Source organism: Kogia breviceps, chromosome 10, assembly GCF_026419965.1.
Source record: "Kogia breviceps isolate mKogBre1 chromosome 10, mKogBre1 haplotype 1, whole genome shotgun sequence".
Taxonomy (NCBI): Eukaryota; Metazoa; Chordata; class Mammalia; order Artiodactyla; family Physeteridae; genus Kogia; species Kogia breviceps.
In genome coordinates this window covers 91,991,412-92,011,078 of record NC_081319.1, presented here as the reverse complement: position 1 = coordinate 92,011,078, position 19,667 = coordinate 91,991,412, and the positions used below count along the sequence as shown (strand labels likewise).

Below are 19,667 nucleotides of genomic sequence, written 5' to 3'. Positions count from 1 at the left end.
TCAGGACTTTCATTCTTGTGGGAGAACCTCTGTGATATAATTATTTTCCAGTTTGTGGGGCACCCACCCGATGGGTATAGGATTCATGTCGCAAAAGCACCCCTCCTACCGTCTCGTTGTGGCTTCTTCTTTGTCTTTGAATATAAAATATCTTTTTTGGTAGATTCCAGTCTTTTTTGTTGATGGTTGGTCAGCAGTTAGTTGTGATTTCGGTGTTTTCACAAGAGGAGCTAAGCTCAAATCCTTCTACTCCATCGTCTTCTCAGAATCACAAGTTCTTTCATAATACATTTAGATGTTCACTTGGGGCTTATTTACAACTTAAAGGAAAAAAATTAGACTAAGAAATTTAAACCTGGGATTTGTAGTCACTGTGCATTGAAAAGTGACTAGACAGAAAAATGAAGCCCATCTGACATTTAAATGTCAATCAGGGAAGGGTATCCTGAGAAATGGATTTACATACAACTGCCATTCATTGCCAGTTATTTAAATTATCCCCTAGTGAGGAACAGATCTGGAATGCATCTAGACCCACCTCGACTAAAAAGATGATTCAGTTTTCATTTCTTTTGCCAGATTCAGTGATTCTCTTAAGAGTTTCTGAAAAAAATTGTTTTTAAAAGATTCTGAAAACTTTTTTTGAGAGGCAATCTATAATAGCCATTGGCAACATGTGGCTGTTAAAATTCAAATTAGATAAATTGAAAACTCCGTTCCTTAGTCACACTAGCCACATTTCAAAAGCTCAACAGCCACATGCACTGGTGGCCAACATATTGGATGGTATTTTGGTCATTGTAGAAACTTCTATTGGACAGAGCTGATCTAGATAGGGAATTTAAATTATATACATAAGCAACTATGAAAACAAGATAATAGGTTGAATTGCTTGTAATTGACAGAAGTGACAGAAATGTCAATTTCACCCTAAACAAAGGTGTTTTCTAAAAAAAAAATAAACTCGCTTGTTTTTAAAAAGAAATGGAAATCTACATGAGTGATCTGGATTGATAATGATTTAATTCTTTCCCTAGAACTCCTGCCTAAATATAGAAATTAGCATGCTCAGTTGGTTAAATGCGTGTGATCAGAAACAAATCAGCACTTTGTGCTACTCCCCTAACAGTTAACATTCTTCCAAAATAGCTTCTCCTAGAGAAAAAATTTTGCATCTGAAACTTGGGCCTTGCTGTGTGAGTTTTAACTGCTCACCCTCTCTGAGCCTCCACTTCCATATATTATAAAGAGGGACACTGATACCTACCCTTTTCTCAGCTCACTACTCTCTACCTTGGATTGATTCTATATTCTGCCCACACTCATGTTTCTCGGGGCTTCCTCCTATCACAACGGGGCTTATCTATGCTGCTCCCTGGGTCTGGAACACAACCCACAGTGTTCTATCCACCACTCTCAGCACCCGCAGACTCCAGGACTCAAAACGCTGCTTTCTCCCAAGAGCAGATTCCCGTTACATGCTCTCATAAATCTTTGTACCATTCACTCAGAGTATGATCTTAGTGGGTATTTATAAATTTGTCAATTATTTCCTGTCACTTCCACCAAGCTCTCTCCTCCGTGGAAGTAAGAATGATTTCTATCTTTGGCTCACCATCCCATCCCCCAGCTTCTAGAAAAGTGCCCAGCATTCTGTAGGTATTAAATGGTACAGAGTTAAATACAGATATTTCTGCTACAACATGATACAAACATTCCGGAAGAAAATCTTGCGTCTGGCAACGTCATGTGCTTAAGACACCAGGACTAGGGTGGTTTTTCTGTCTCTCTCTAGTTCCTGTTTATTAGTCCTCATAGGCACTTAGAGTTTCCAAACACTGGGGGAAACCCTCAGCCCCATCCATCTTACTCGGGAATGCAAGTCAATGTGTTTCAATGCCTGTTATAAAAAAAACAAGTGCCTCTTTTAAAAAAAAATCTGATTTAACGGAACATTTTTTATTTCACCGTTCCATTTCTTTTATAAAAGTCATCTCCTCACTAGCAGCTGTCTCCCCTAGAGTAAGGGAGTGTGGAGGGGGCTGGGCACCTCCAAAGAAAAGGGAGAGAAGGGCCCAGGGTTACAAGTTAACCTATGAAGACAGAAGAAGACAACTCAAAACCTATGAGACTTTGTAACCAGAGCGCTAACACAGACAGTGAGCCCCCAAGCCAGAAACTTGGACAGCCCAGGCATATAGCTCAACGGGGGCTAAGGCTGCTTCAGGGGGCAATAAAAGTCCCAGATAATGAAGGACAAGTGCTGGCTAGAGGGCACTGAGACAAGAGAAAGGACAACAGAGCTGTGGGCAAGTGGGGCTGCCCGGAGGGAGGGTGCAGAGGAGGTAAACCAAGATGGTGAAGCTTGGGCGGGGCGCCTCTGAGAAGTGGAAGCCCAGCGCGGGGCGGGCACTGATGGCTCCTACCGCCGTAGTAGCTGAACTGAGGGCTTTTTTTGGCTGGAGATTTCATTGTTTTTCCACCCTTCTGGCATCCCTTGTCTAGAAAAATTTGTGTATAAACCAGCTCAACTTCCATATTATACGGACATAACTCCTGTGACCTAACTGGCGTTATAGAAACAAACTTAACTGAGGAACATGGTGTACTTCCCTCTACCTTCTTTTCCTATAACCTGAAAAAAAAAAGAATCATCCTAGACATTGATACCTGTACCAAGTAGTAAAATTTCTTTGATCATTCCTGACCAGCGAGTCCAATCCCTGATGTACAATAAGGCACGTTTGCATGTTTATTTCTAAGCCACTTTTCTGACTGTAGCTATGGTCCAAACTCAATCTGCAAAAGTCTCTGCAAATCAGTAAATAACACAAGTTGGTATTTATTGAGTACAGACTACATGCCAGACACTGGGCTGAGTCCCTTGCACGTTAGCCTCATTCAGTCCTAACACCTAAAGGTGCTTAGAGGTGAATTCTATTCTTACCTTCATTTTACAGTTGAGAAAACACTGGTAAAAGAGGTTAATACCTTGCCAGAGGTCATGCAACCATTTCTCCAAGAGTAGAGAAACACGACTAATTCGACAAAAGAGGGAAACAATAAAAGTAAGCACAAAGAGGTTTGCAGTTCATCTGGAGGGCTGATGTTTGAATATAAGGGCCTGACACCCTTTCCCTAAGACACCCTTTCCCTAAGACACCCTTTCCCTAAAGGCCTCTTGTCTGTAGGGTGAACCCAGCCCCAGCTGCGGCCTGCTTCTTTCCCTCTCTGAGTGCCCCCACGGCCTCCAGCATAGCCTAACCCCAGGAAAAAGAGGCGAGGGCAGTGAACTCACCCTCTGAGTTTGTAATCTGGATACATCCCTTCAGAATTCACTGCCATAAGCATCTCTTACTTACATTAGGCATGGCTGAAGGGCTACCTGTCAACTCTGCTCAGTGTATTACTATTTGTCTGTTGGCATCTCCAGGACGGACACTTCCTCCTAAAGCTTTCTCTAGACATTTTCCCATCGAAGCCATACATAGAGATGGTCAGTACTGATTGATTCAATTTGCCAACTCCCGAGTCAAACACAGAGAGAACAGACAAGTTTACTGGAGAGCAATCGAGAACAGTGGAAACTTACTTGTATAAACTGATGGTGGGTTCCACGGCCAACATAACGAAGGGGGCGACTGTGTAAGAGACGGCCAGCTGAGTGACGGCCCAGGTGACTATGTCATAAACAACCTTGAGGGCTTTTGAAGAAAGGAAGTAATGTCTGTAGTTGTTCCTCACCTGCTCACCAAGGAAGTCATGGTGGATGGAGGGGATGCAAAAAATAGAAACTTTTACTCCATGCATGCAGGTAATACCCCTCAGGGAACATAGGAGATAAAAACTACCAACCATCTGAGTTCTGTTTTCAACTAAAACTACCACTATGGTTTTTCTTATTATTAAAAAAATATAAGTTCATTCACTGTAGAAAAATGTTTAAAGAACAACTAAGCAGAATCAGATTGTTTTTTCTTTAATATCTCCCAGAGAAAAGCACTGTTGAAAAACTTGGCACATACCTTCCAAGTCCTTTTACATTCATATATATCCATATTTACGTTTCCAGTGGTGTCAATATATGTTTAGCCTGTTTTTACATTTAGTAACATAGCATGAGTGTTTTTCCATGTCATTATTAATCTGATACAATTTTAATTATGGGAAGTTAGTCTCCTATCCCCTGCTATTGTAAACAATTCTGTGATGTATACTCTTGTAGAAAAGTCTCTGCACTGTTTCCTAATTATTTCCTTTGAATAACACTAATAATATAATAGTATAATAACATGAGCTACGATTTATTGAGTGCTTACTGTGTGCCAAGCCTGTGCGAATTCTTTATGGGTATCATCTCTGTTGACTCTCCCCACAGGCCTATCATGTAATCATCAGTATGCCAATTTTCCAGACAAGGAAACAGCATTCTTTGAGATGGAAAATGCTGGGTCAAAGGATACTCAGTTGTAGGTCTTTTGACACAGATTTGGCTCCAGAAAGACACCTAATTTCCAGATGCCAGAACCAAAGACAGAGCTGAAACAATTGCTGGCTTATAGGTAGGTCAGCCTCAAAGCAGGAAAGGCTTCCTAGGGCTGCCTGGGAAGCTGAGGGCACCTCCTTGGCTCTGAGTTCCTCAGGACAGAGGCTAGAGGTCCATCTGTGGGCAGTATTGAAAAGCATGTAAGAGATTTTACTAGGTAACTTCCTGGGCCTGAGACACTTCATGACTGTTTGAGTTCATTCTCCTTTTGGAAAAAAAATGGAAATACTGTTCCGTCAACCCTCTCCCCTCCATCCGTTACCTAACTTATTTGTGAAAAACATTTCCAGGTCACCCAAGAGGCTTTACATAAATTAATCCTTTTATACCCATTGAAATCAACTAAAGACATCTTAAGAAATAATACTCTGAAAGTATTAACGAAATTCTGGCCTTTGTTCAAGTTTGTCCTCCCATCTGTTTTTTAGTTTTGTGATCCAAGCTAGTGTATGTATGGGAGAAAAGAAAATGTCTTCTGTTTTCAATGCACAAATATGTACTTTAAAGTGTGCTAGTCAGAATAATCAATTATCCATCTGTTCACACATGTATCCCCACAAACCTTCTTCTAACTAAAATAAAAATTCCATGGGCGGGGAACTTTTGTTCACTGCAATAGCCCAGCACCTACTAGCATATAGTAGGGCTCCTGAAATATTAACAGAACAGATGAATTCAAGAATGAATAGCTAGGGGCTTCCCTGGTGGCGCAGTGGTTGAGAGTCCGCCTGCCGATGCAGGAGACACGGGTTCGTGCCCTGGTCCGGGAGGATCCCACATGCCGCGGAGCAACTAAGCCCGTGAGCCATGGCCGCTGCGCCTGTGCGTCCGGAGCCTGTGCTCCGCAACGGGAGAGGCCACAACAGTGAGAGGCCCGCGTACCGCAAAAAAAAAAAAAAAAAAAAAAAAGAATGAATAGCTAAAAGAAATGGAAAAGAATTCCCATTCTACCTGTCTCTCCATTTAACAAATATGAAGATGTTATCCATTTCTATTCCCAGCACTAGACCAGGAGCAGTGGCCATATCTGTTCTACTCTCCATTTTTTTCTCCAGTACCCATCACAGTACTTGGCACTCAATAAATATATTTTTAAAATTTGAAAAAAAATGAGTGAATAGCTGTGCTGGGGCTCCTAAATCCACATCTAAAATACAGCTCAACACATCTCATTAAAAGCTCTTGGCACCTGCATAAGGAATGCCACAATCATTATCAAGTATTGAAATAAAATTCAAAGCTCTGTATGTGACAGAATACAGTGAATTGTAATTACTTATATACATGTTCATCTCATTCTTTGAGGGCAGGCATATTTTTAAATTCTGTTACTATTCTTGCTCTACAGCCAGCAAATGGCAGCAACAGTCTAGGGCAAACTGAAGGCTACCCCCAAAACCTAGAGAACCCAATTTATCAAATTCACAAAGGACTTTACACGAACGAATTTAATTGGATCCAACGTGAGAGCTGAGAGCAATCTTTAAGAGAACAGTTCCTATGGCTGCAGTTTTACCGGTTGCTCAGAAACCAAATTATTTTTAGGTGTAGGATAATGAAAAGAGACATTAAGTCGAGTATAAGCAAAACGAAGTTTTACAGAGCCTACATGAATAATCATTGTCACCTGTAATTGGTAGACTGTATGTTTACAGCCTTTAATGATTAAAAATGTTCTCATCTCTTAAGGCACTAAACGTTGTTCCTAAGAGTCCTTTGGTTTTGCACACACCCCCTGCAAGTGATATGAAAATAAAATGCTTAACCATTTTATGACCATAAGTTCCAACATATTTCAGTATTTCTCTAATGCGAAGACTTTTGTGGATTTTTCAAAACAGCCCTCTCCTACTATCACCCCCAACACCACTTCTGCTGGGACCTAAAAGACAACAAACACACAGGCATCCGATTGCTAAGGAAAAGACCCCACAGCCGAAGGGAGCTTACCGTTCTGGCTGCTAGCGTGACAAGGATTCCAGTTAAGAAGGTAAAGTAGTATCCAGGGTAGACACCGTGCCACAAGGCAGACAGGATGAAGGTTAGCACGGTGGGATGCCAGGGAACCCGCTCATAGCACACTCTGTGAAGACAGGAAGGTACAACGGGCCACAGGGCAAACATACCAGAAACTTCCGCCTACACCTGCATCATTTTGGAACCAATCATGCAGAAATCATTTGATCCAATATTGATGGCGTGCCTGCCTCACCCTATTCAGGCACTTGCAGCGCAATCCAAGCAGCTTTGAGCTCTAGTTTTCTTACACTCTCCCAGACGGGCCATTCACGCAGTCCAATCTCTCTGTAAGATGCATGAATGTTTAACCTCCATAGGACTGAATGACATGGAGCCCATCACACAAAATCTAATAAAAGAGTGGTCACTTTTCCCCAACGAGAGCTCCTGCCTTTTAGAAGAAGCTTATTCCACCAATGGCCTAATCTACCAGGGATACTTATGGATAAATAAGTGCCATTGGCAGTACAACTTTTAGAATCAGGGTAAGGGTCTTTAGAAGTGAGATCCTTATTTCGTCTAAATGAATTTACTTTTCCACGCTGGCCCCAGTGTCATCTAACTCATAAACACTGCAGCCTTCTCATCTCTCTTGGCCATGACTCCAGCACAAAATCAACATGTCAGTTACATGGCTTCTTCAGTCCTCAGTGTCTATTGGAGTCCAATCCATGAATTTGCCTTAAAGAGTGAGGACATTGTAAGAATCTAGAAACTGTCAGCAAATACCCTGGAGATCTTTGGCTTCTTGGTTGTTTATTAAAACAACGTGACAGGGGACTTCCTGCCAAATTCAGTCTACAGATCGCCAGTGGCACCATAGGAGCAATTGCATGGCTTCCTAAATGAGAGGGCCCAGATGGAAAGTAAAACAGAAATCCCAACACTTAACACCAATCCAGCCCGGAAGGGCTGTCAAAAGTAACCAAGTTAAACCCAAACTAAGGACTATGGCTCTCTCTTCATAGGAAGAAAGGGAATGCATTTGAGGAAAGAAACACAGGATGGGACTCCATTTGTAATGTTTTGTTTTGAAATGAGAGGTAGTTTGCATGGGTATTTGTTTCTTGTCCTCTATCTTTTTGTATGAATGAAATATTCCATTTTCTGAAATGATTTTTAAATAGTCTTTTTTTCATTTTTTATGTGCCCACATGTATGTTCAGTCACATTAAAAATGTTTATGTAGAACAAACTCCTAGTGGAGACTGTAGGACTCTCCATACATTGGGATTATTCAATATACAGAAAGAGGTTTATGCTAAAATGACTTGCAAAATGAATAGCAATAACATTAAGGGCAAATTTTTAAAAACTGCATGTTCAGAGTAGTTGCGTGAGTTTACTTTGTTGGAATTATTATACATTGTCTCTTCTTTTACCCCGATGTTTTAACTGATGAAAACTGCTACTTATCAAAAACAGCAGAATCAACAGCTTAATATTTTTATACTCTCCCTGCACTCATGTGATAGGAATATTCACGAGCTTAAGTTTGCCACTTCAAGGATAGCATATCATTAGTTCCACAATAACTAATGTTTCTAATTTTGGAATGTGTAGAAAAACAGAAGGACAGAGAAACAACAAAAATACGAAGTTGAAAAGCATAAGCATTTGGGGTACCATAAAGCTTTTGATACGGGGGATAAAATAAACACAGCAATCTTCAGTGATCTGTTGCTGACATTGACCTTCCATGACATCTGAGCAATAGGCTCTCCTCTAGATAAGAGGCAGCACATCCTAGAGCTTAAGAGCCTGGCTCTGGAGAGACACTCATATATAGTATCTAGGAGATATGGGCTCATATCTATTTCTCATTAGCTGTGTGACTTTGGGCAAGTTACATAACCCCTCTGTGCCTCACTTTCCTCATCTGTAAAATGGGGATAATAATTACCAACACCTCACCGGATCGTTATGAGGATTAAATGAGTACCTAGTACACAGTAATGGCAGTATGAAGTATCTGGTACAGTAAAATAAATATGCTATATTGTGACCTTCTCCAATTACTGTATTTCTACTTTTTCATTTACACAGCATGGACGTTAATACCAAACACAAGTGTCAGATGAGGTTACCACTGGCAGACTATCGCTGTTCGTCTAATGACACCCATCTAAACATATCCCAGTGCCATGAGTAATGAGGTCGTTTTTGTTTTCCTTACCGCTTTAGCCAAGTAGCTGTCTGAATATTCCAGTTTTCTAAGTACATCTTGAAACTTGTGGCAGTCTAGAAAGGAGAAAATAACACCTATCATTAGCTTTAAAAATACCCCAGGAAATGGAAAGTCCTCCCCAGAATTTCCCTGGCGGCAGAATAGACGTGCTATTTCAACAGTGACTACTGGCTCAGGAGCACGGCTATTTCACAGTGACCACTGGCTCAGGAGCACGGCTATTTCACCGGTGACTACTGGCTCAGGAGCACGGCTATTTCACAGTGACCACTGTCTCAGGAGCACGGCTATTTCACCGGTGACCACTGGCTCAGGAGCACAGCTATTTCAACGGTGACCACTGTGCTGTTCCATTGCACACAGTCAAATTTTCTGGGGTTTATAACATTTACTTTGCAAGTAAAACTTGGCTCGCAAAGTCTCAATTTTTCTCAATCTATTTTCAAATTATAGGATGACTGAAGGAATGTTTTGTAGGTTTTCCTTCCATTCTGGTGAAACACAAAATTTAAGTCATCTGACTTTTAAAACTAAATACTCTAAAATGGGATTTTCCACCGGAAAAGTTTCATTATGTGAATTTAGTGCCTTTACGGAGACAGCGTGAATTTAATTGTCATCTTTTCATTCTGTGGCCATCTGTAAACCAGGTCAGTCTGGTGAAGTTATCCTACAAATAGCTGCACAGGTTCAACTGTATCTAGAATAGTAAGGAGATTTTATGCCTGAAGGAGTCACAATACAGAAAAGAAGACAAACTTCACCCAACTGGCAATGATTCAGGTAAATCAACGGTTGAGAAAGAGAGGTTCCAAAATAAGTCATAAGCTGGGTTTTCTCATTCAAAAGAAAAAAGAAGAAAAAAAGACTTAGTAAAGGCTGGTGGTAGAAAGCATGAAGCAAACATTTAGGAACCAGAATTCCTAACGAAGTTGAAAAGTGCAAATGTCACTGTTTTCTGTTTCAACCGTAAGAAAATCTTAGGCCACACACTGGCTTAATGTAATATGTTTGGAAGGAAGGGAGAGAGATATCAGACCAATGATGGACTGACAGACAGACTCTTGTACTATGAGGTTTTGTTTGTTTTTGCGGTACGCGGGCCTCTCACTGTTGTGGCCTCTCCCGTTGCGGAGCACAGGCTCCGGACGCGCAGGCTCAGCGGCCACGGCTCACGGGCCCAGCCGCTCCGCGGCACGTGGGATCTTCCCAGACCGGGGCACGAACCCGCGTCCCCTGCATCGGCAGGCGGACTCTCAACCGCTGCGCCTCCAGGGAAGCCCTGTACTATGAGTTTTTAATGTCAAAACCCTATGGACTTTTATTTATCCATTTAGACACCTTCTATGGCTAATAAAATGCTATACACACAGCTTCAAGGTGCCTTAAATAAGTCACACTTCCTTGGTATTCTTTAGCTCCTTGCTCTATATCAACTTTATTGGAAATGCAAACTTTCTCCTTCTGGTTTTCTTTTATAATAAATGCATAACTCAGCTCTTTACCCAGAACACAGGTCCCCTGATAGCCTAGTTTCCACCAAATGTGGGTGGCAGGTGGTCAGTCTCCAAATCCCGGGCTTCCTGCCCTATATGGACATTCCCCCTTCCTGCCCTGCGGCGGGTGGAAAATCAACCAGTAGCAAACATGAGTCAGCTGCCTGGAGAACCAACACTTCCGTATGTTGAGAATCATGCCCTTCCTCCCAACCAGCTGCCAGGAGGAAAAGGGCCCAAGACTTGGCATTCCTTTCAGCTCCGAGCGATGACAATGCCAAGGAAACCAAGAAGGATGGGGCCCCAGGGAGACCACCTCTAGAGATGGAAACATATCCAGAACCGTGGTCCAAGAACAAAGCCAGCGAAAAAGAAAAACCGCACTAATTCTAGTGGCCTGAAAGCTATGCACCAATTACAATTCTTAAAAGCGAATGCATTGTAAATGTTTCCAAAGGAACCACCGAGAACACTGGCAATATTGAAATCTAAATACAACTGCTAGTCTGTACCCTTGACTAAGGAAAGGAGAATGTGAACAAGAGAAAATGATATGTGTACTTTCTAGTTGATAGAACAGGAATGTAAGCAACAAAAAGATTTTCCTGGCTCTTTTTCAGATTTTTCGTGTGTTGTTATTACTTGAACCGTTAATACTGCCAAGAAAGTAGGCACCTTAAAAGAAAAAAAAGGAAAAAAGTTCCAAGATACAAAATGTCCCCGAGCCTGCTAGAGCCAGCATTTCCTGATAGCAGCTTTTCCTTGCACACTGATGATAAACTTCTATGGATACCACACTCGCGGCAAACCATCTGCTTCATTCACAATGGCAGCTTGATTCAAAAGCATGATAAACTCACCTCAATTTTCCAGATGTTTAGGTTAGAAAGCAGATCCCAACAGAAATTTCCATTCTTATCCACTCCGCTGAACCCAAAGCCAGCTGCGTTATTCACTGCATCAGCTATGGTTTTTAAAACAACACATTAGGATGTGGAACAAAAGTCACATTGCTGCTTTAAAAGATACTAAATGTCTGTCTAGCTTTAAGATGAAGAGAGAGCGTTTCCTTGGAAAAGAAACCAAAATAAATTTAAAGGACCTGGTACCATTATGAATCAGTTTTGGCTCTTGGGTGACCTCAACTTTTATTCATTCATTTTTATTCATTCGCTAGCATTTAGTGAGCACCTGCTAAGTAAGAAGGAAGTCGCTAGATGCTCATAGAATGCAAAATGAAAAAAAGAGAAATGAAGAAGCAAAACAAAGAAAGAGGAAGATTTAGTGACCAACTGGATATGAGGGGAGAAAGGGAAAAAGGTGAAAATACATAAGCTCAGAGACCAGAACATATAGGGGACTCTGTCCAAGAGCTGTCATTAAAGATGGCGGGACACAGGCTGATATCATTATATCGAGGAGAACCAGCTCTGAAAGAGAAATTGGAGCTCGTTCTGGACATGTTAAGCATGACATGCCAAGCATGACATGCCAGTAAGATATCAGTTGGGGCAGCCAAGATACAGTTACAAAAATTTAGAACCTAAGAAAAAGAACGGTTCTAGAGATGTGAATTTGGGGCCAGCTGCCATAGAGGCCACATGTGGACACAATGACCAAAGCCACCTCAGTCCAAAAGCTCCTGTGTCCATCGTTATGTCACTTCACTGAACTCTATGAAAATGTCCCCTGCTGTATTTCAGTTCTACTCAATTCCTTAATGAAATTTTTTACACTCAAAAAGAGATCTGATTTCAACACAGTTGTATTATGATAGCCAAGAGGCTAATTTTTTCTCTTCACTTATCTTCTTTCAAGTTCAGTCTGTTAGAATATTTTCCTAAGAAAAATAAACTAATGAAATTGTACCGTCTGAGATCTGGGGGAGAGCTCAGGGAAACTTTTCCTTTGCTAGTTCTGTTCATTCCATTTATATGGGAGTTCAGGTCCAACTCAAGCTGTACTTCTGAAGAAAACTCACCCGCTCTAAGTATGACTCCTTTCCTTTTGGCATCGCTGATGATTTAATATCGCTTATCTTATGTTTAGCTTCACTGTAAAATGATCTGGTTTCTTTTAGAAGAAAGGAGGAAAAGTACCGAGTCCTACTACGTCTTTCTCCCAAGCCGACCGGAGGGAGACTCAGTGGAAAAGAAAAAGAAGAACAAAGCCAGAGTGTACCGGTTAAGAAACCAAGAGTTTTAGTTGACAATTGAAAACAGGGCTGAGCTGACCATGCAGAGCAACCCAGGAATTCCCTCTCCCATCTCCAGCCTCAGATCTAAAAAAAAAAAAAGAATGACTTGTTTTTTTGGTCCTTACTATTTTCCCAGGATTCTATAAAGCGTTCCACAGACATTTCTCATTTAATCACACCATTGTGAGCAAGACGGTGGTTCCGGGTGGGAATGACAGGTCTTCTGGGTTCCCTTCTCCACTTGGGAACAGGGTCAATTCACGGCCTTGGGAGAGTTGTCTCACTTCTAGAAACCTATTCCCCTGAGTAGAAGATGGATGTAATAACAGTACCCATTTTAAAGGGATGTTGAAAGGATTCAACCAAATTGAATATATGTAGACTGCGTAACACAGGGCCTGGCCCAAGTCAGCACTCAAGAATGGTTAGCTGCCACCATTCTTATTATATTACCACCCCCCATCTTGCTAGTAAGAAGACTAAAGCTTAGTAATGTTACCACCTGAGTGATCTGAATGTTAAAACAGTGCCAGAATCTGAACACTAGAACTCTGGTTCCACAGCCTGAGTGGCTAGGGGTCATCTGAAAGATAAATATAAGAACCAGAAGTGGTGACTCTCAGAACGGCTGCATTAAGACGAGGTCAGAATTCCCTGCTCCCCTTAATGCATTCTGCTACCCTGTATCCAAGACTGGTTTTTGCTTTAGAGCAGTTAGAGGTTCTAATTTCACCAGTCTAAAACTGGCTTCGCTTGCGTGGTACACGGCTCTAACATATGACTGAAGATAAATTCATTTGGACACCCGTATTTTGGAATCTGTGATCTTTAGAACACAGCCTGGGCTAAAATTGAGTCTCACTAATTAGTACTAATTAGTAGAAGAAAAACAACCAACCCGCCTCCTATGCTAAGTCCAAAGAAAATAGCTGTGCTCTTTCAATAGAAAGAGTAACTAGAATTAGGCTTACACAGTGCAACTCAGCTGAGATCAGCTTTAAGGACTGAATTTATAATCATGTATTATTAGTACATCAGTTACATGTAAAGGGTGTTTGAAGGACCTGGATAAAACAGTTATTCAGTTAAGCAGTTTAAACATTACCTGTTACACTACTCCTGGCTTCTTTACTCATAAATAATACAAAGGTTAATTTCAGACCAGCCCGTTCAATCTAAACTACAACAAACTTCAAATTGAGGCCCTACTAAGTAATGAAGTGTTTCTCCTGAAGCCACGGGAAACAATAAAGAAAGGGCAGTGAGGCAGAATAGACAAAGAGGTAAGTCCACAGAGAAAGCTGTCCGTGGAAAGGGTCACTCTTCTATTCCAAATATCTGGGGTCACTCGGCAACGAGCAGACTGCCGGCAGACACCCCTGTGCCCTGTAAGCCCCTCCCCACCCAGGTCCCCGCCAGCACAACCCACCTCGTGTTAGACTTTCCCTATGAGGCTACGGCATGGCCTTTCTTTCCTCCTTAAATCAGGAGCTGCTTTAGTCCAGAAGCCAGCCCATAAGCCCTGGGATACAGAATATGGGAGGAGGAAGGGGAGGGAGAGGGGAAAAGAAAAGGAGGAAAAGTGAAGTAGAAGTTAGGAAAGGAGTGAGATTCTATTACACACACACACTCTCTCTCTCTCTCTCTCTCTCTCTCTCTCTCTCTCTCTCTCTCTCTCTCTCTCTCTCTCAAGGTTGGAGCAAAGCGAAAACTCTACTTCACATAGAAAAATATGCCCACTATTCCACCCATAGTAGGCCTAATGCCTACCTACGAAGGAAATTATTTTTCAATAATAGAGCATCTGCAGAAAAAGGAATCAGATACAAGGAGACTCTGGAAGCCCTCCCCAAGGACCAGTTCATATACATCATCCCCTCTGGAATCCTACTACTGGGGCAGCTCTTGACGTGTACGCGTCTGTGTCCTCACAGACTGTAACGGTCTTGAGGGCTGAGATATCTTACTCACCTTTGAGTTCCTCACAGCACACAGACTGGTACTCCACAAAAAAACTCCTTGAATTAAACTGAATGGTGGGACCAGAAACAAAATTTCCCCTGCGGCAAATTTTGGAAAAGCTCTGAAGTCTCTCTCTGGTCAAGCATAACATAAATACTGCACTAGATTGAACTTGTCTCTGAACGTTGTGACCTTTAAAAATAATTTGGACCAGGAGCAGGGAAGAAAGAGGAATGGGGGGTTATTGCTTTGTTTAATGGACAGAGTTTCTGTTTCAGGAAAAGTTCTGGAGATGGATGCTGGTGACGATGGTCGCACGGCACTGTGAATGAACTTAATGCAATTAAATCGTACACTAAAGATGGTTAAAATGGCAACTTTTACATTATGTATATTTTAGCGTAATAATAAATGAAAAAAAACAGTAGTCACGAACTTGATTTGGGGGGCTATAAACTTGGAGCATGAAACTCAATTAAGTGCTGTGCCCTTATGAAATATGGACTAAGCACTAGGAACTGAGTTTAATAATCGATTTGGCTTCATAAACCAAGTCACTGTTCCCTGACATCAAGCCCCAGGCCACTGGCAGCTAAGGTGTTAAACTTCCATTCCTGAAAGGGTTCCAAATGTGAAATAGATACGGTTACCATGCCTTATCAAAATACTTTACCATTCTTGGTAAGTAAACAGAAGGTTTATTGCTCACTTTAGCAAAGGTTTCAACTTTTCTGGTCTAAAATTATTTAAAAGGCAAGAGATGAAAGCTTAATATTGACTAAAGTTATCTCACAGGGAAAAAAAAGTGTGATAATACCAAATTAAGTTGAACTTTCTACCTTCCTTAAAAAAAAAAAAGTCACTTGAAATCAGTTTCTTTCTAAGGCATAAAGCTTAACCAACAATTTCTTAATGAAGAAGTGTAACCTAAATGAGCACATGTGTTGATAAAATTAAGTCAGTGTATGTCCTGTATTACAGACAACCCAGAAAAATTACCAGAAAGCCAGATCATTCTGGAATTTTCCCCTAACTTTCCAAGTTTGATTGGTAGAAGCAGCAGCTTCCAGGTTTTGCCGTCTGTTAATAACAACAGCCAGGATGTCTTTCCTCCTTATCACAGATAATTGAGTTCATGGGCGGCGGGAAAGAAGAGGGTTACTCTGGAAGGTAGAACGTGACCCTGGCTCAACTGCCTTCCATCACGCACTGGACTTTTTTTAGATTAGCTGATCCAAATGTTGCCCTGGCCAAGCCATCCAGGGAGTTTCATTTTTCCCTCATTCATTTAGCACCCTCCAACAAACTCACCTAACGTCCAGGCAAAGTAATACTTGGGCTTCGAGGCTTGCATGACAACATATAAGTAGCAGAGTCGGGTCAGAAAGTTTGCCTTATGAACAAACCAGTCGCCAACCAGGCAGGTGACAGGGAAGGTCTTCGTAAGCGTCAAAAACAAAAGGAGAGACACCAAGGTCATGCACAATTTGTGTATCACGGCTCCCTGAAAATGGGGGGGAAAATGAGGTAACTATTCAGAAGACACTGGTATGAGGAAAACAATTTCAGCAAAGGCACATTGAGAACAAAGCCGTTTCAAAGCGGCTTTGGCAATATTCTCTAGAAGGAGTGGCCAAAGGCTTTCATTCTTCCTCAGGGCACGTCTTGGATGATAGGCATTATATTTAGATGCAGAATACACCTCTGACACCTGAGGTGGATGGATCTAAAACAAAAGAAGACTTTTACCAGCGCAGTTCTACCAACAAAGGGCAGGTGGTTTTATTACCTAAAACATAAGAGAAATCAGTAACATTACAGGGTGGCGATCTTCCATCAGAAAGAAAGAACCACTGGCCTTGCGGTCCTGCAGCCAGCAGAGCCAAGGAAATGGGTTTGAATCGCCAGCAAGGAGCACAGAGGCTTAGTTGGGAAGGATTATGTGCACGTGATTACATGTCTGAGCCAGGATGCGGGCAGGTAGTAGAAAGCTTTAGAAAACCTTTCTGGATGGTTTACATGTAGTCTGCTCTGGGGTTAAGCTATACAGAGGTTTTAAATTCCTCTGGATGGAATCGTTTTGCCCGGTTCCCCTGACATCCCAAACATCAACAGCATTACAGTTCCCAACTTTATAAAAACAGACTTCTGTTACTTGTAACATAGAGATAGCAGTAGCACCTCCCCCAGAGGGTGGCTTGGGGTTTCAGCGCGTGAATATTTACAAGGGACTGAGAGCAGTGCTGGGCTCCCCGTTAAGTGCGCACCACGCTTACCTATGATGACACCGCTGAGGGGCCAGCAGCGTGTGTGCACCAGCCCCTCCCATCCATGTGTCCTTAGCCAAAATGCAATCTTACCGCTTCATGTTCTCTGTGCACAAAAAAATGCGAGAGCCTCCTTGGAGGGTGATGTGAAGACTCTCCAATAATGTTATTTTCCAAATACAAGTATGTGAAAACGCAGCACTCCTGTGACAGATGCTCCCTAGAAACACCTGTGGTTCCTTTGATGTCTCCCTGCCACGGTGACCTCACTCCTAGATTATGTCAGTAAAGCCGCTGGGGCTGAGGCATCTAAGTAATCATAAAGTGCAGAGGACCCGAATGTGTCACAGCTCTCCCAAAATGCATACTTTATTAATCAATCACTTAAATTTTCAAATACTTAATGTTGCCTGATGGTAGCACTTTAAAAATATTTAAATTATCCTCAATTTCTCCCTCTCCAATGTTCCCCATCCCTTCAATTAATTACAAGTTTCCCTTAAATATAGGATATTTGATCTGGATAAATTCAGCGTATTTGTAAAGTTCAATGAATTAAGCGCATGTTGACTCATTTGAGGTTAATACACTTCAGATTAAAATTTAAATATTATTTTAGAAAACCACCTAAACTCTCTCAAAGTCAATATGACCAAACTATAGGCATGCCAGTGTAAAACTGGTTTTCCTTGCCATAAAAGCAGGATCTGCAATAAAAAGCACATTTATTCTGGTCCCACTCTTTCCTCCTCCACCATTTATGACACAGTATCTTTTGGCTGTCTGTGAATTTCTATTCATAAAGAGAAAACACTCATAAATTTGAACGTGTTAACAAGCACAGTCAAAGGCACATTGTAGGCACTAAATACTGGCTGGTTGGCAAACGGGTTAATTGCTTCAATAATCCCAGCCAATGAGCTTCTCTGTGAAATAAACATCTGTTGCTCCAACACAGAGAACTACTGCAAATCAATACCAATACTGATATTTTAAACAAACAGGGGGAAAAAGTTACCGGCCAAGATTTCTGGTAAACTGTTTGGCTTTTTAATTAGAACAATTAAAAAGTGACAGTCAGCCCTGGCAGCAAAGCTCTATTTTCTGGACCTCTGGGGAAATACTTGGCACTAAAAACTTACAGTGGGAGAAGGTTCTGGCAGGCTGTGGAAGCCTTTTTCCTTCCAGTTCACTTCCAGCAACTTCATGTTTGTATGTCTCCCCTCAATGAAGGCTATATACTCCTTGAAATTGTTACAAGGGCCCGCCATGACACTCAGGAAGTTGAGAAGGTAGCTTACGTATTCCAAAAAGGAGGGTTTTGCTCTGCGAAAATAAAGAGTTGAAGAGTCTTCAGTCTTTGACTTTTCGTTCATATTTGCAAATATGCCAATCGTAAACACAGGTGTTGTCTCTGTGGGTTGTTAAACGCGGCACGATCTTTCCTTGTTCTGGTTCTTTAAAAATCCGTCTAAGGAGGAATCTAGTTGAAAGGAAGTTATTGAGGTGGGTGGCGCAGAGAAGGCACAGCACTCCGTGGCGCCCTCTGCTGGCCGCCCGCAGCGATAAACGCGGAGGGCCAGGAGTGGGCCAAAGGCAACCCTGGGGCTGGGAAATGTTCTTTCTCAACAACCTCGGCTGTCTGTGTACCAGAGAAAATGAAGGTACTAAACATAAGGCAGGGTGGGAACCCGAGCTAACGTGAGTTGGTTGAGATGCTTTGAAATGGGAAAACTCCCTCCCAACTGCCCAAATCAATGCAAAACAAATGATGGGTAGAACCAGTTTCCACTTGAGGCCACACAAAATGACCGCTGCAACCGCCTCTTGTCTGCTTTGGCATCCAGGCGTGAGGTCCTGGACAACAGACAAGGGTAGTGGCAGGAAAAACTTTTCTAGAGACCAGTTCTGTCTAGTGTTTTAAGGGCCTTTCAAAGGGCATGCTCTTCAAGTAGGACAGAATTGTGGGGAAAGGCTTCCTCCAATGCCATTGCTAACCAGTCACTGGAATTATGCCCTAGAGCATTTACACCCCCATGATGCTTAGCAAAGAACTTGGGCCATTAGACTCTTCCGATGATACTTTCTACGCTGCTTCCAAGTCCCAATGTCTTAATGAAGGAATGAAGCTGGGACCCTCTCTTACATGTCCCAGTTATTTCCCACTACTCTCTGGTAGGAACCCTCCACCATGGCTGCACCACTCTCCCCCAGGCGCTACCCCATAAGCCATTTCTGCTCCTCTGTCAGTGTTATTCTCCTACTCTAGACGGCCTCCCTTCCTCTCCGATACCCATCCCCTTTCTGCAACACATCAACACTGGCCGAAGTCCACCTTCAGCCTTCAGCTTCCTCCTTCATCCTATTCTCCAGACCATATTTATGTCTCCCACCCCACTTCCTATCTTTTTTCCTGCCAGCATAATCATACTGACAGGCACTGATAATTAACTGCTTCTTGACAACCCACAGACTCATGCCCGATACAAATAATTTTGGAATAAAGAGAACCACTCCACTGAAGGAGAATCCTGTAAAACTAACAAAACGCAGAGCTATCTACCCTTTGATCTAGCACTCTCAGTTCTGGAAATCTATCCCACAGCTCTACCCAAACCCATTTAAAATGACCTATGGACAAGGTTATCGTGGGTTACCGTTTATAAGAGCCAAAGACTGGTAGACAACCCAAGTGTCCATCAATAGCAGGTTCATTCAATAAACAACATAAAGGAAGACCTCTGGATACTGATACCCCAAGGGCTCAAGAATACACTGTCAAACTTACTTTACAGCAAGCCGATATTGCTCAGTGGAAAGATCTTCAGCCTTTCGACCTAATCCTGTGAAAAGAAATGTTGAGAAATAAGATGTTTTAAGCGAAGTGGGTAACTAAATCCTTAAAGAGGCTTATAAAAACTCACTTGACAGAAGTGATCCGTTTTTGTTTCATCAATCATAAACAGTCCCCGTTCCCCATTTTTTTCAATGG

At 42.0% G+C, this 19,667-nt stretch overlaps 1 protein-coding gene across 3 annotated transcripts in view; it reads right to left on the bottom strand.

Moving 5' to 3' along the window:
• MBOAT1 (membrane bound O-acyltransferase domain containing 1) overlaps window positions 1-19,667 on the bottom strand; it is a 114,443-nt gene that overhangs the window by 9,333 nt on the left and 85,443 nt on the right. For all 3 annotated transcript variants that reach the window (XM_059075571.2, XM_059075574.2, XM_067006671.1), the window contains 7 exons: window positions 19,464-19,518; window positions 17,818-18,001; window positions 15,720-15,912; window positions 11,110-11,213; window positions 8,742-8,806; window positions 6,497-6,629; window positions 3,593-3,744 (listed from right to left, as the gene is read on the bottom strand). In XM_059075571.2, the coding sequence (XP_058931554.1) occupies window positions 3,593-3,744; window positions 6,497-6,629; window positions 8,742-8,806; window positions 11,110-11,213; window positions 15,720-15,912; window positions 17,818-18,001; window positions 19,464-19,518 (886 nt within the window). The remainder of the gene's footprint in view (window positions 1-3,592; window positions 3,745-6,496; window positions 6,630-8,741; window positions 8,807-11,109; window positions 11,214-15,719; window positions 15,913-17,817; window positions 18,002-19,463; window positions 19,519-19,667) is intronic.